At 34.5% G+C, this 16,305-nt stretch overlaps 1 protein-coding gene across 1 annotated transcript in view; it reads right to left on the bottom strand.

Moving 5' to 3' along the window:
- The window catches only part of ADGB (androglobin), a 167,417-nt gene that overhangs the window by 136,224 nt on the left and 14,888 nt on the right, over nt 1-16,305 (bottom strand). The window contains exons 4-7 of the mRNA XM_043999579.1: nt 15,728-15,799; nt 14,201-14,395; nt 8,236-8,375; nt 6,767-6,853 (exon numbers count right to left, since the gene is read on the bottom strand). Coding sequence (XP_043855514.1) covers nt 6,767-6,853; nt 8,236-8,375; nt 14,201-14,395; nt 15,728-15,799 — 494 coding nt within the window. The remainder of the gene's footprint in view (nt 1-6,766; nt 6,854-8,235; nt 8,376-14,200; nt 14,396-15,727; nt 15,800-16,305) is intronic.

The raw sequence follows: 16,305 nt of genomic DNA, 5'->3' as shown, positions 1-16,305 counted from the left end.
AAGTATGTTTCTCATTTGGAATTGACAACTAATAGCAAAATCTCCATTCAGTCAGGTCCATTCATTCATTCATTAAGTTTGCTATTAGAGATAAGTAGAAGAGAAAATCCAAGTCTATGTAATATAAATCATTAAGACACCCTGTCTCTAAGGTAGATAGAGATAGTAAGGTCATCAGTTTCAAAGGGAAGGAACTTTAAGCCCTACCTCCTGCTACTACCTAGTGTATGTGTGAGTATGTAGGGGTGTGCATATATGCATCTATGTGTGTGAGTATGTGTTTTTGTTTGAATATAGGTTCTTATCTGTCTGTATCAAATGAAGAAGAGGATGGCTTATGACAAAATGCATCTTCTGGATACTATTTTTAACTTGTTTTTAACTGATTTTTGTGTATAGTCACAAGCTAAGAGTTATCATATCATTATTTTTTTTTGGTGAGGCAATTGGGGTTAAGTGACTTGCCCAGGGTCAAACAGCTATTAAGTGTCAAATGTCTGCGTCCGGATTTGAACTCAGATCCTCCTGAATCCAGGGCCAGTGCTCTATCCACTGCACCACCTAGCTGCCCCTAGTTATCGTATTATTTAGCCAGATACAAATATCTCTGTTAAGTATACAGATATAGTATATAATATAGAATTTACTTAACCTATGGATTTTCATTTTTATAAAATCAAGAAACTACCCATGAGTAACAGTACTAACATGATTATGGGGAAACTGAGTTAATATTATAGTACTTGAATTAGAGTAAGGAGATCTTTGCTCTAACACTACCTGTGCAACCCTGGGCAACACACTTAACCTTTCTGAGCCTCAGTTTTTTAATATGTAGAGTGGGCAATGCATTCATCATGTCATTCTCCTGTTCAAAAATCTTCAATAACTCTCCCTTACCTACAGTTGAAGGAATTAAAAAATCGATTAGGTTCTATTAGTCACTATTATTTACTGATAATTTAAACAACACATAAATCTTTTTAGAAATAAAATAATAGCAGTATTAAGTTAGCTATTATAAGACTCTTAAAGGTTAAGTTCCTCTTTCAGTCTTAGTGGATAAGTTCCCCTTTTCTTGAGCTCCCTGAAATAAGATCCTCTTTCTAGTAGCTGTAAAACTTTATTAATTAATGTACAAGTCCTCTGCGAAGTAGCACTTCTCATTGTAAATGCTACAGCTACAGGGCACGATTTCTAAGGCAACCTCACTTTGACAGACAGGTTGATAGACACAGGCCATAATCCAATAGAACATCAGATTTAATGGTTATCCCACCATAGAAACTCCCTGTTATGCCCCTGACGTGTCCACACTCCAAATGTTAGCAACAGCAGCAGTGTTCAGAAAGCCTCAATGAAGTAAACTAGTCAAATGACCCTCCTTGTCCAACTGAATTATGTTCAAAACAAGTTTCCTAAGATTGCTTGGGATTTGTAATTCTTCTTTTTTTCTGTAGAAAAATAAGCTCTATATTTTACTCTTTTTTATCTGACTACTGAGAAGTCAAATGACCTGATTTGCTGGCATCTGCTAGCATTGCAAATAAATCATTATATTCGGAAGCTTTGAGTCTCAGACTTTTCTCTTTCAGATTTTAAATCAACTCAGTACAAAGCCCAGACTTCCTTTACCTGGTTGGCATTCAGAGATTTCTCAATTCTCATCCCAGTCTACCTACCCAAACTTCTCCCTTCACTCCAAGCAAATCTGGTCTATTCACTATTTCCCTGTAAAAAAAAATCTCTACTATATTATGTTATTGTATGGATTTAAAATGTTGAGAAAAGTCCTGAATTCTTTAAAAAATAAAGTTGGATAATGCACTTATATGATATCAGCACTAAGTGAATAAATTAGGAACAACTAGTGGCAAATATAGTAATAAGATTGTAGATCTCCTTTGGTAAGCAGTCCAGAGGCAAAAACAGAAGGAAATCAGAGGCTTGGAGCCCTAGATGGCAGGATATTAAACTGAGAATGGAAGAATTTTTTTTTTTGGTGAGACAATTAGGGTTAAATTACTTGCCCAGGGTCACACAGCTAGTAAGTGTCAAGTGTCTGAGGCTGGATTTGAACTCAGGTCCTCCTGACTCCAGGGCCAGTACTCTATCCACTGTACCACCTAGCTGCCCTGAATGGGAGAAATTAAAAGCTACTTGAAGGCAGTTAGCACTCAGTAAGTGTATAGGAGTTAAGAAAGTCACACCTAGATATAATTTATTTAAAACATATAGACATTTTCTCTAAAACATGTTTCTAAAACATATATACCTTTTTTCTAAAAGGGCCAAGCATATTGCAAAAAAGTTTCTGACCAAGTTTCTGACCAAGAAGGTCAGAAGCTCAGAAACTATGAAAATGGTCTGGGGCAGTCCAAAGACAAAACAAAGATACACAAGGAAGTATTTCCAAGTATGTATTAAAGTCCACAGGAGAAGGAAATGGAAAATCACTCCAGTATCTTAGCCAAGAAAACCTCATGGACAGTAATGGCATGCTAAAGTTCATGGGGTCATGAAGAATTGGACATGACTTCCTTGGTCAGATTTTGATTTATAAGAAATCTAGTTAAAACAACAATGGAAAGACAGACAGCTCTCCTCTCACTGGCTCTGAAGTCAGAGGACCTGGGTTCAAAGATCGCCTCTGATAATTTACTGCCTATATGACTTAGGAAAGTCATTTAACCTCTCTGTGCTTCAGTTTCCTCTTCTGTAAAATGAGGGGATTGAGTTAAATGGTCCCTTACAGCTCTAAGTCTAGACTTTTGTGATCTATTTGTACCATGTCTATTCCCACCACAAGGCCGATGCATACACAGCTTCTCCGTTGTGTCCTTTCCTCCCCTTTCCTTAGTCAAATCCTACTAACTCTTTAAGGCCTAACTCAAATTTTATTTGCTCAATAAAGCCTTCCTTGAGCTCATATTTTGTACTGACTGTGTAATGCTTCAAGAGCCCCAAGGACAGTGCAGGCCTATTATACGTGTTCATTAATTCAGAATGCCCAAAGAAGAATTCCTTTGAACCTAAACTAAGCCTTTCTCCAAACTTTTTGTTTCCATTGGAAGTATTACCATTCTTCTAATCATCCAGGGTCATTTATTAAGCAGTTCTGTGCAAGGTGTTGTGGTAGGTACTAGAATTTTTTTTAAAAAATAGGAGTATAAGTCCTATGCCATGAATAGAAATAAGAAGAACATAAGAAAAATTGAGGAAGGAGAGGGCATTAACAATGTGGAATGATTCACAGAGGAAATATCACCTGAAGTCAGTTCAGGTGAAATAAGACATACTGAGAGAGAGAGAGACTAAAAAGTGTTCATTCCCAGGATAGGACAAAGAGATAGAAAGTACACAGAGTTTAGGGAATGGCTGGTAGTCTAGCTTTGCTGAAATGTAGAGTTCACGAAGATGAATAATATGAAATAAAGTTAGAAAAGTAGGGAGAAACCAAACTGAGGAAAGGGTTTTGATTCCAGGGTAAGGAATTTGCTTTTGAAAATAAGGAATCACTGAAGCTTTTTGAGGAGGGGAGTGCATTCTCTGCCTATCTCTCTCTGTCCATCTCTGTTTGTCTTTCATGCAAACACACACTCCTACTACCCTAAGTTCAATATCCTATGTTACTATTCCTGGGTTCAAGTTTTCTTGGTACTTTGAAGAATTCCCTCAAAGGAACTGGTATGTTTGTTCAGCTAATTAACCCCCTGAGATTTTTACCAATTATCCTGTTCAGAGAAACTATCTTACAAAGATAGTAATTGGACCTATGATTACACTGATAGAGGGAACTCCCAGATGTGGCAACTCCCTCTACCAATGCAGGTCAGCACCTTCTCTGAAATCTATAGCCTTAGAGAGTTTCCTAGAATACTAAGAGGGTAAGTGACTTTCACAGGGTCAATCAATGTGTCAGCCAGACTTGTCTCTTTGCTTTCATACTCTAACTGATGCTCAGTTATTTCAGTCATATCTGACTCTTTGTGACCCCATTTGGGGTTTTCTTGGCAAATATACTGGAATGGTTTGTCATTCCCTTCTCCAGCACATTTTAGAAATGAGAAAACAGGCAAACAGGATTAAGTGACTTGCCCAGGGTCACACTGCTACTAAGTGTCTGAGTGTCAGATCTGAACTCGGGTTTTTCTAACTCCAGGCCCAGTGCACTATATACTGTGCCACTTAGCTCCTAAAATAATTTTCCTATTGTACACATTTGACCATGTTACTTCCTTTAGACTCCTTCTTGCCTCCAGAATAAAAACTAAACTTCAAAGGAGAAGAGACACATGCCTGTCCTACCTCAGAGTGAGGATCTGGGGAGGAAGCAAAAATCCAGGATGAGCTGTATATGCCTATTGTGTTGGTACAGGACTTGAGAAACTCCAAATCAGTCTGCAGGCGACTATCTATTGCTATCTTCTACAATTTTACTCCTTTACTCAATAAGCTTTTAGAACCCCCAACTATATACCAAATAGGTTCCCCAGCCTGACATTCTAGGTCCTCCACAATTTAGTCCAATTGGCCTTAGAATACCCATTGAATTTAGAAAAAAAAAATGACAAAAAGCTTTGGGGGAGAAATGCTAATTCACTTCACATAGAGTTATTAATTTGTTCAAATTAATAAAAAAAACTGTGGAATTGGTATTCAAAAAAAGTAACTAAACTGTTTATCCCCTTTGATCTAAAGATCCGACTACTTGGAAAAATGTGTATAAAAATGTTCGTAGCTGCATTATTTGAGATGACAAAAGTTAGAAAATAACCTGGGCCCAGAGAACTGCTAAAAACAACTGTAGCAAGACTTCTGAATATTAACCCTAAGTTTTGGCAAATATGATGAATTCAAGGAAATAAAGGAAAGCCTTTATTGAATGATGCAAAAAGCAGAAGTAGAGGCAAAAGAACGATATACACAATGAGTACAGCAATACAATTAAAGTCAACAACAAGAAGCAAAAAGCAAAAACAACAAAGGCATAGGGGGAGGAGAAACCTCAAGAAAGATGTACATCTCTCCATTTCCCTTTTTCCTTTTACACACAGGGACAATAGGCTCAAAGAGGAGGAATGGCTTATTCAAAGTCACACAGAAAAATTATAGGAAACCCAAATCTAGGACTCTGGTCTCATGATTAATGGTCACATTACCACCAATACTGTGTTTCTAACAAGTAGAAGATACTGGAAAACATTAAACTTCAATAATCTATACATTTCTACTTTTAAAACTAATTTCTTCTTTACTTGTTCTACTTGTACATATAAGTCAAGTGTTGTCTTTTCCAAGGTAGCATTTTCCCCCTCTATCTCATATTATGTCAGGACAATATCTTTTTAGAGCAGTGAAGTAGTTTCCCCTAAAAGTTGCTAATGGTAGTTTTCAGGGCTGCTTTCTAAGTGAGAAAAGATCCATCGAATGAGGCAAATATATGTAGCAAGAATTTGATTTTATAATGAGATATTCAATCAAATCCAATTTGATGATGTATCCTGAATTACTGTTTTTCATTAATCTGCTCCCTGATCATATTTTTGGTGAGAAAAAATATTGATGTGTCATTTTTTCTTCTTATAAACTTTCTGTGGGAGGAAACAACCATTTGCAAAAATGTAAGAGAAATAATTATGAAGTACTTTTTTGGCAATTTTCCAAAAGATCCTTTCTCATTGGCAGAAATTTTCTGGAGATTCTCTCACTCAGAAAACAGAATATCTTTGGATGGGAATGTCCATTTCTTGAGAGGAAAAGAGTCACACAAGGACAGACAAGACAGAGGATAGTGACACCCAGAAATCAAATGGACAACCAAAAGAAAAGGCGAGATGGGAAAGAAATGGTATTTAAATCTAGACTCTAGACTGTGCTAAAGGTACAGAAGTATTCTATGACAAACAAGGTGTCCAGGCATGGGTAAAGAGAAACTGGAGAAAAATGTATGCAGTATAGGCCTGATCATAATGCCCTTAAGTTCTGGCTCCTAAAAGAAGAAAAAAAAATTTCTGGCTACTGTACTGAACTGGCAGGGGGAAGAGAGGGAGTTGACCAAGTGGGGGCTACTTACAAATGTGATTTTCTAACCATCATGCCATATTTAAATAAACAACATTATATTACTGTGTCTGGGAATGCAGGGTATGGAAGAACTGAAAGAGGGCATGTCTCACAATCTCCCCAGTAGTAAGTAATAAATAGGATGTATTTTGGAATAGATGAAGGTTCCAAATAGCTTGGATATAGGGGAGAAAAGGGTATGTAGATGTTTCAATTTTTTAAAAAAATTCTTACTTTATGCCTTAGAATGTCTGAGAACTCTTTATTTCTCCATAGTAAAAGCATTTCTGTATCTATACATCCCGACTACTTAATCAGCTGAGATGGAGGTAGGGTTTTTTTTGGTCTCTGTTGAAGCAAATTAAGTTTGTTAAATGTGAAAATAAAAAAGGGAAGTGTTTCTTTTGTTGAATAATCACTATTGCTTTAGCATTTATAAATCAAATATTTCAGTAATTGTATCACAGTATATGAAATTAGAAGCTTTTGTAATAAATTTCTCACAGAATTTTTTAGAAGTTCTTAAGACATTATTCAGCTCTTGCCTGGTACAAAGTAGATGCTTAATAAATGCTTGTTGACTAACCAGCTAGCTGACACTATTCAATACACAACCTTTTGGGATTTTACTCTTAAAGTCTTTTATTTTAAAAAGAGATTTCAAGAAAAGATAAATAACTAACTTAATAAACAAATTTACCGGAGAGGAATGACTTCGGGTAACCATCCTGTAAGTGCATGAAGAACTGTGAATTCTCCTAACTCTCTTTGGTCAGCCATGTGGATGCTAGAAAAGAAAAGTCAACAAGTTTGTTCACATTATCAAAATATCAAAATTTGGGCAAATATTTAAGGAACGAGAAGTCATCATTAAATAACCCTTCCTCAAACATAATGAGGAAGCTTTATAATGCCCATATTAATTACTGAGCATAATTATAAGCTTCAGACATCGAGTCTAAATAAAATATAATTTTGTCAATTGATATGATTCTTTGAAAACATCCAAATATTATTATCATAAGGCCCACAAAACAGGGTGAGAAACTCATGGAACTTCAGTAAGAAGCCAGCTCCTTCACTTTTCTTCAGAAAAAACTATCAATGGTGCTAAAATTTCTTTTGACATGATTTCAAATTAAATTTTTACAGTATCTTAAATTTATTGTTGAAATGACATTGAAATGGTCATGATAATCAAAACCTTACATACATGACAATGATATTTAAATTTCACTCCTTTAAATTAAGAAAAAAATTATCTAGCTAAATCCCATTTTCAGGGAAATTGGAATATTAACTGAAGCCATAGATGAAGAAAAATGAAATCACATAAATAAGTAGAGGCACCATGGAATATCAGTGAAGACAGGAAGATGGGGGCTCAAGTACTGTTCATGACCCAGACGGGTCCTGTGCCCTTTGGATCAGTCACTTACCCTCTTAATGCTCTAAGCAATGCTCTTTACAGAAATGCCAACTAACATTAGTAGAGGGAGTTTCTTCACCTGGGAGGACTCTATAGTAATGAAATCTTAAATCTATTCACTATCCCTAAGGAACAGAACCTATTTCCTCCCCCCAAAAATTTATGTAACCTCAAGACATTACAACATTAACAGGCTACTGACACAATTCTTGTAAAACTTGTCACACATCACCTGAGTCTTCATTTCCTAAGTGAAATAAAAGGAACCCTATTCTTTATGCTCAGAAGCTACCTATATACTATTTTGACATACAGAGGTAAGGCAGCAAAGTGTCCCTACAATTTGACAAATCATTTATTTGATGATGAGTAAAGCCAGCCTCTGAATCATCTAGTTCTGTAAGCTACTGTCAAAGTGCTGGATTTGGGAAATGCAGGATCATTCCCCTAGGGCAAACACCAGAATGTTATATTATGCTATTGTTTGGCATCATCACTTGAAATCAAAATTCCCCAATGTGCTTCTCAAAGGGACATAAACTACTTATAAGGATTCAAACTTGGCTTTGAAGATTTATTTTAATAATTGATCTTATGGTGTTCACATTTACACTAGACCTCTAAGGCTATTGTATATCATTGCAGTCACTTCAGAAATAATTAAGAGTCTTTATAGGCAATTATAACTGAATTTTGGGTTGTTTTTATAGAAATATTGATAGCTTGCTCCTTCAACATACTCAACGTTTGTGAGCTTAATGATGGCTTTAGCTAATATCATTGGCCAAAGTTCAATTTCACAAGTTGTGGATGGAAGTAATAATCTATTCTCTTCATCAAATGGTAGGGTGTCATCAACAGTTATCTTTCTCCAACAACCCTAAAAATAAGAAGAGATTTTAAACATATAATGAAAATTTTAAAAGTCATCATCCATGAGAGGCATATAACCAAGAATTTCTAATTATTTTAACCACATTTTATAACTATTAATAACTAAAAGATTTTAGCAGACACTTTATATTCTTGCTACAAATAACAAGTATTATCACTAATTAAAATTCAGTGGCCAATTATGACTACTATTAAAATCATGGCTATTATGAGCATCTCCAGCATCACCTCTGCTGATAATTTCAAATTGCTCAGGAATTAGTATTTTGCTTTGTGTATATTAAACATGTAGGTGGGGTCAGGGGTAGATGTGAGTGTAGGGGGAACAAATATTAGTGTAAGCATGTTGCAAAATAAAAGCCAAAGAGCTGTACAGTTGAATTTAAAATAATGGCGTTAATTATTTTATCAATAAAACATTATTAGTTTGTGGTTTTATTCCATTATACAATGATCAAATCTTTTGTAAAAAGTTTGAGAATTTTATGACAAAAAGCCTTTGCTTAAAGAACCAACTAACTGTGTTCATTTAACTTTTTTAAAAATAGTGTTACCAAATTATAAGTATAGGTATTACCTATAGAGCCTCATATTTTTGCTCATTTAAAGATTCAAATTTAAGCAACTACTTCTTATTTCTCCTTCTGTTAGATTCAATGTTAATATGTCACTCCTACCAAAAACTAAACTCTAATATTTTTGTTTCCTAAGTTTATAAATAATTTATTCAAGGTGGCATGGCAATAACAGACAGGACATTGGAGTAAAACCAGTAATATCAAGGTTCAAATATCACCTGAGAAACATATTAAATGGACAAATTATAGCTTCTCTGTGCCATAGATAAAGGATTATATAGCTTTCTTATTGAATTTGCAGATGACACAAAGTCAAGAGATACATTAAACGAGAGTCAGACTGCATCCAAAAAGATCTTGCTAAAAGGTTAGAGCACTGGGTTAAGTCAAGTAAGAAAAAATTCAAAAAGTATAAATATAAAGTCTTATGCTTGGTTTCAAAAAATAATTTTCATATAAACAATGTGGGGAAGGCAGGTATAAACCACAGTTTATCTGGAAAAAAAATCCAAGAGTCTTGGTTAATCAAACTAAATAAATAATAGAAGTATTATATGACCTCTAAAAAAACTTAATGCAGTCTTGGGCTACACAGAGAAAGGCAAAAATGAAGAATTCATAATTTCTTTCTATTGTTTCTTGAGGATTACACTTATTCTATTTGTTCCCAGAAGACAGAACTTCAAACAATGGTTAGAAGAGGAAAAGAGGCAAATTTAGATTTAACCGGGGTGGGGGGGGGGGCGGGGAACTTCCTAACAATTACAGTTATTCCAAAATGAATGGGCTGTCTATAAAAGTAGTAGATGCCCCCTCACTGGCAGTATTCATGTAAACAGTTAATGACCACTTGTTGGACATGTTGTAGATATAATTCTTTTTCAGGCATGAGATAATTTGGGCAGCCACTGATTTACTTTCCAGCTGTGAAATTCTGTGATTCTTTGGATGATTTAAAGTATTCCCATGGGTTTAGTTTCCACCTACATAGGTAAAAGGTAAAGGTACAATAGGAAAAGTGCTGGATTTAGTCAGAGGACCTGAGGTCAGATCCAAGTTTTGCTTTATAATAAAAGATCTTCTAAAGTCTCTTTCAACCTTAAATCTATAACCCTTAACCACAGTTACCTCATCTGTAAAATAGGGATAATAACAGCACCTCCCTTATTGGTTGTAAAGACTAAATAAAGGGGACAGCTAGGTGGCCCAGTGGATAAAACACTGGCCCTGAATTCAGAAGGATCTGAGTTCAAATCCGGCCTCAGACACTTGACACTTACTAGCTATGGGATCCTGGGCAAGTCACTTAACCCTCATTGCCTCTCAGGGGGGAAAAAAAGACTAAATGAATACATATATTTGTAAAACAGTTTAGAAACAATATGGCTAAACAGTAAGAAAACCAAGGGAGATAGCTTTTTTCCAAAACCACCAGTTATGAAAGGCTACTAAAACCTTTAAATATAGCCCCAAAGAACAATAAAAGAAGAAATGAGAATAGAAACACAGAAAAACAGAAAATCAAGTAAATGATCTAGACTATAAAATCTTCCTTTAGAGCTTGCTCAGTCTGGTAGCCCTGGAGCCAAAACTGAACTAGATTGAATGCATTATCCCTCTTAGCATCTCTACCTATCCCCTTCTGTCCAGTCTCCCGACCCTGTATTGGATCAGAAGGAGAAGAAGGGCCGCAGTCCTTTCTTAACTGATCCAATATCCCACATTAAAGGAGCCTGAGCTAATCTGAGTGATGAAGGAGAGGGCTGAATGGTGGTGTCTGAATCACTAAGCTACATCTCCAGGCTTCCTCATTCCTGTGTCAGGGTCCTAGAGCTCCATCAAAACCCTATGACGTGGGGCAGCTAGGTAGTGCAATGGATAAAGCACCAGCCTTGGATTCAGGAGTACCTGAGATCAAATCTGGCCTCAGACACTTGACACTTACTAGCTGGGTGACCCTGGGCAAGTCACTTAACCCCCGTTGCCCCACAAAAAAACAAAAGTAAAAACAAAAAAACCCTATGACCTACCTACCACCATGTCAGAGTAGACAGATCTGCGGAGAAGGAAAAACCACTCCCGGCCTTCATCTGTGCCACTCTGACCAAAACTCTGATAATTCCCACACAATTGTTTCACCTCAATCAAAGGTAATGAGAACTGTCCCTTCAAATCCAGCCCTCCAATATCAGTTCATATCCAAGCATTTCCAAGATGCCAGTTCTCCCAACTGTGTTACCAAGCCCAGTTTCACCCCCTTTTTGCCAAAGACAGAAAAGAGAGAAAGCAAGCCTCCACTAGAAAAGGTGAGAGGAAGAAACAGGCCTAACCCAGAATCCAATCCAAATACTACAATATCACAATGGAGCTGAGACCCTACCTGTTGGGATATACAAACCATTTTCTGTTCCCTATATATTGTGAACAATACAAAAAAAAAAGAAAAGAAAAAGAAAGAAAGAAAGAAAGAGAAAAAAACCCCAAATTTTTTAAATGGTCAAAACAAAAAAGGCATGCCTAAAGAAAAGCTAATTAGAATAATATCAATTAGAATGACATCAGCTTTTTCAAAATACAAAAAATCCAAAAAGGAACCCAAAAATGAAAAAAAAAGGGGGGGGTTCAGATCCAAAACTCACAAGCCTTGAAAATGTGACTATATTATTTGAAAACATATGAATTCCATTCCAAGACAAACAAGACATGGAAGAAAAATCCACAACTAAAAAGATCCCCATAATAAATGGGAAAGAATGTCTAAAACTGACAACCATAAATAACTATCAAAAATTGTGTTTTATTACCTTTTGTTAGAATTTAATATGTAGACATATGGACAATTTGTAAAATTTTATCTGACAAACTGAAACAATAAAACTGAAGTTTGGAGATAAAAATAGATATTTTGATGATTAACACAAAAGAGTAAAACAATACCAACAAGAAACCCACAACCAGTAAAAAATATAGCAATAACAAAAATGAAGAAGGAAAAGAAGAAAGGACCTGACAACCCACCAAAACAGTTAAAGCTCAGGGAAATGTCAACAGTTTAAAAATGAAAATACAACCTATTTTATCTGCTATTTTAAGAGCTGGAATAGTTATAAAAAATTAATATAAGTTCTACTCCTTTAAGAACAATTAAAAAATGACCAAAAATAAATAAAATGCATTGCTTTTAACATTTATAATTAACAATTAATGATCTGAATTTTCCATTAAAAAGAAAAAAATCAAGAAATAAATCTATTCATATGTTGCTTATAGAAACCACAGATAATGGGAAAATAACTAAATTAAGAGTGATTGTTCATATCATGCAACTGAAAATTCAAAAAAAGGAGGGTAAAAATGGTATATAATAAAGTTAAATAAAAATTAGGAAAAATGGAAAACAAAGGCATTATAGAATATCTAGAGGAAAAATAAACAATATGTAATAATTCCTACCACTTACACATCAAACATTTAAAGAGCTAAATTAAAAATTTTAAAATATCAATGGTGACAAAAGAATAAAACAAGTACAAAACTCTTAGTATTTTCTTATTGGAACATGAAAATAACTTAAAATTAACAATAAAGAACTCATAGATTTAACTGTTTTCCTAGGAGATATAAAGAAACAAAAAATAGGTAATATAATTAATTTTCAAGTACACATGTATAAACCACACAAAGGATCACCTAAGTCACAGAGTAGCCATACATAAATTTAAAATGAAAGACATTGTACTTGCTGACTAAAGGACAAAGCTGATGATTTACAAAAACATAAATTGCTAAAACTAACACATTAGGAAATTCATCATAGAAAATATAAAAACCTGAAAAGAAGAAATGACAGCATTTAAAAATTGGCCTGTAACTAGTAGAGTTGGACTGAAAATTAAGAATGTGGCATACATTTTTCAACATGGTTAATACAGCAATTTGTTTTGTTGTACTCTGCATACTTGTTTTGAGCATCCTATTCTCTTTTTAAACTGTTCAATAAGAGGGAAATAAAAGGGATCAGTAATAAATACTCATAAAAATAAACAGAGAATTAATAAATAACTAAATAACAAAAAGTAAAGGAATAGATAAATTAGATATAGGTAGAAAGAACGGCAGGAAGGGAAGGACGAAGAGAGGGAAAGAGAGGAGGGGCATGTGGTCAGTGGGGAGGGGCAAATAAATGCTCTTTCAGGAAGGAAAATTAAAATGATTGTCCTGATTTTAGAAAAGGATGGAGGGAAATATAGAAATAGTCATCATAACTGTGAATGTGAATGGGATAAACTCTCCCATAAAATGGAATTGATAGCAGAGTGGATTAATAAGCAGAATTCTACAATATGTTGTTTACAGGAAACATTTGAAGCAGAGAGATAAACACAGAGTAAAGGTAAAAGACTGGAGCAGGCTATATTATGTTTCAGTTGAAGTAAAAAAAAGTGGGGGTAACAATCCTTATCTCAGACAAAGCAAAAGCAAAAATAGAACTAATTAAAAGATAAGGAAGGAAACCACATCTTGCTAAAAGGTACCATAGACAATGAAGTAATATCAATACTAAACATATATGCAACAAGTGGTATAGCACCCAAATTCTTAGAGAAGAAATTAAGTAAGTTACAGGAAGAAATAGATAGCAACAGGACTAATGTGGAAATATGTTTAATATGATTGTAATGTATAACATATCAGATTGCTTTCTGGCTTCTGGAGGGGGTGAAAATGAGGGAAGGAGAAAAATTTGGGACTCAAAATCTTACAGTGAATGTTGAAAACTATCTTTACATGTAATTGAAAAAAATACTTATTTTTTAAAAAAAAGGTTTAACTCAGATGTCACCTGCTCGTGATTTCATTGATTCCCCTAGTTGTTAATGTTTACTCTTTTCTCAAATGACCTTCTATTTTTACCAATAGAATATAATTTCCTTGAAGGCAGGAACTGCTTCATTGTTATCACCTAGTATCATGTTCACACTTAATTAAAAAAAACAACACAATAAAAGTTTTTGAGTTAAATTGAGTGGCAGCCTTAGAGCTAGAAGCAGGAATGTGTAGCAGGAGCAGGGCGGACGCAGAGGCTGAGAAAGAAGTATCAAGCCAGTGATTCATTTCCAGAATCTTTCTTTGCCAACTCCCATACAGCTGCTACTCTATGAAATGACACAAGTTGCACCAGTGGTCATGCTGGTAACAATTTTAAGAAGTATTTTAATGCATGTGAACTTACCATCCAATAAAGTTTAACAACATATTTTCCATAGCTATTATAGAGAGGCATATGACCTTTTACTGCCTTGCATAGAGAATATATATGTTCCCAGGGTTTCCAATTTAGAACAGGAGGATCTGTAGGATGGTTTAAAATACCTCCATTATGTATCTTCCATACTGAATGTATCTCACTGATAATCCATCTTATCAGCTAAAAACAAAAAAAAATGATATTAGTTACTTTTAAATTAAAATGCTACCGGGGAAAAAATAAAATGCTACTAAATTTAAAATAATCTTTTTCTCAATTATAATTTTCTAAATACATTTAAATGTATTCAAAAATTACAATTTAGAAAAATAGCATTTTATTTTGGAAGACAGAAGATTACATCTTAGAAAATAGCATTGAGGTGCAGCTAAGTGGCACAGTGGATAGAGCACCAGCCCTGGATTCAGGAGGACCTGAGTTCAAATCAGGCCTCAGACACTTGACGCTTATTAGCTGTGTGACCCTGGGCAAGTCACTTAACCCCAATTGCCTCACCAAAAAAAAAGAAAGAAAGAAAGAAAAAATAGCATTGAATACCCATTGAAATCACAATATTTCATTTCTATGAAAGATATTGAATTAAGAAATTATTTTCACAAAGAAGTTTAGTAACTTATACAATTTAAATACTAGACTTAGTTTTCTTATTTTTGCAAATTTATATATATATACATATATATATATTTACAGGCACTAATGATTATTAATTAGGTTATAGGCAAATCAAGATTTCCTACTATTTTATTTTGGAAGACATATATATATAAACAAATCTGAAACTGTAATAATTTTTCTTAAGCAAGTTAAATTTTGGAGATCAGGTTTATTGTTCTATTGTACTTAGGCAGCCTGAGAAGTATCCTGAACCAAAGGTTAGGACAGAATAATACAAGCGTGCAGGGAAGTTTAATATCAATTGTATATGTTATGTTTTAGATATAAAATGATGCTATTGTACACATGTGCTTTCTCAGTGTTGGTGTTAGGTGGTGATAAATAATCTACTTATGTTTTCTTACTGGATTCCCTTTGTTAGTAAGAACCTACATAAATAAGACCACTTTAAGATGTAGTTGGTGCTTCTGTAAAGCTTACTAATGGAACAAGAACATGAACTTGAATTTTTAGCCTTATACCCAACTCTCATCCTTAAAAAAATAAATCTTCATTTGATCATACTCTTCTCTGAAATGCTATCTACATTCATTGTCTCTGCTTCCTCTCCTCTCACTTATTTTTTTTTTTTTTTAGTGAGGCAATTGGGGTTAAGTGACTTGCCCAGAGTCACACAGCTAGTAAGTGTGAAGTGTCTGAGGCTGGATTTGAACTCAGGTACTCCTGACTCCAGGGCCGGTGCTCTATCCACTGCGCCACCTAGCTGCCCCTCACTTATTTTTTAGGTCTATGAAATTTGTCTTCCAACCTCATCACTCAATAATAAAACTGGTTCAGTCAACTTAAGAATATGGCTCACTTCTCCTCTACACATACCTCACTGCAGATTATATGTCCACTTCCTGTAAATAAATCAAATGAAGTTTCATCTTTCACTACTACAGGAGTCTGAAAGGATAAAAAAAAATGAGATTATTTAACAATACGAAATCAAGGAAAGTTACAGTTAACATTTATCAGAATATTATAAGAAAAACTACGGTGGTAAATGATCACCTTGTCAGCATTAAATTCAATCAGCTGTTTACATAAGGACAAAAATAAAAAAACACAAAAATCTATTTAATATGTCTCCTGAATCGAATTCATAGTTCAGTAAACATCTGATATCTAGGAAATTCCTCTTTTTTCATCTATAATGGAAAGAGAAGCAAATTACAATAATAGAGGATCAATATTTAAGTCAGGAAGAACAATATTCACATACTACCTCTGATACACTGTATGACCTTGGATATTACTTGGGGCCTAATACAACAGAAATATCCCAATTTTATGTCTATACCTATGATCACACAGATCTAGACCCACCCAAAGTTCCCAAAAGGATTTAATAATATTAATTACAACAGATTGCTAACATAAACTAACTTCCACTTAAACAGTCAATCCAC

The sequence above is a fragment of the Dromiciops gliroides genome, chromosome 4 (genome assembly GCF_019393635.1).
Source record: "Dromiciops gliroides isolate mDroGli1 chromosome 4, mDroGli1.pri, whole genome shotgun sequence".
Lineage (NCBI taxonomy): Eukaryota > Metazoa > Chordata > Mammalia > Microbiotheria > Microbiotheriidae > Dromiciops > Dromiciops gliroides.
Note: the sequence above shows the minus strand (reverse complement) of the source record. Positions and strands in the feature narration are given on the sequence as shown.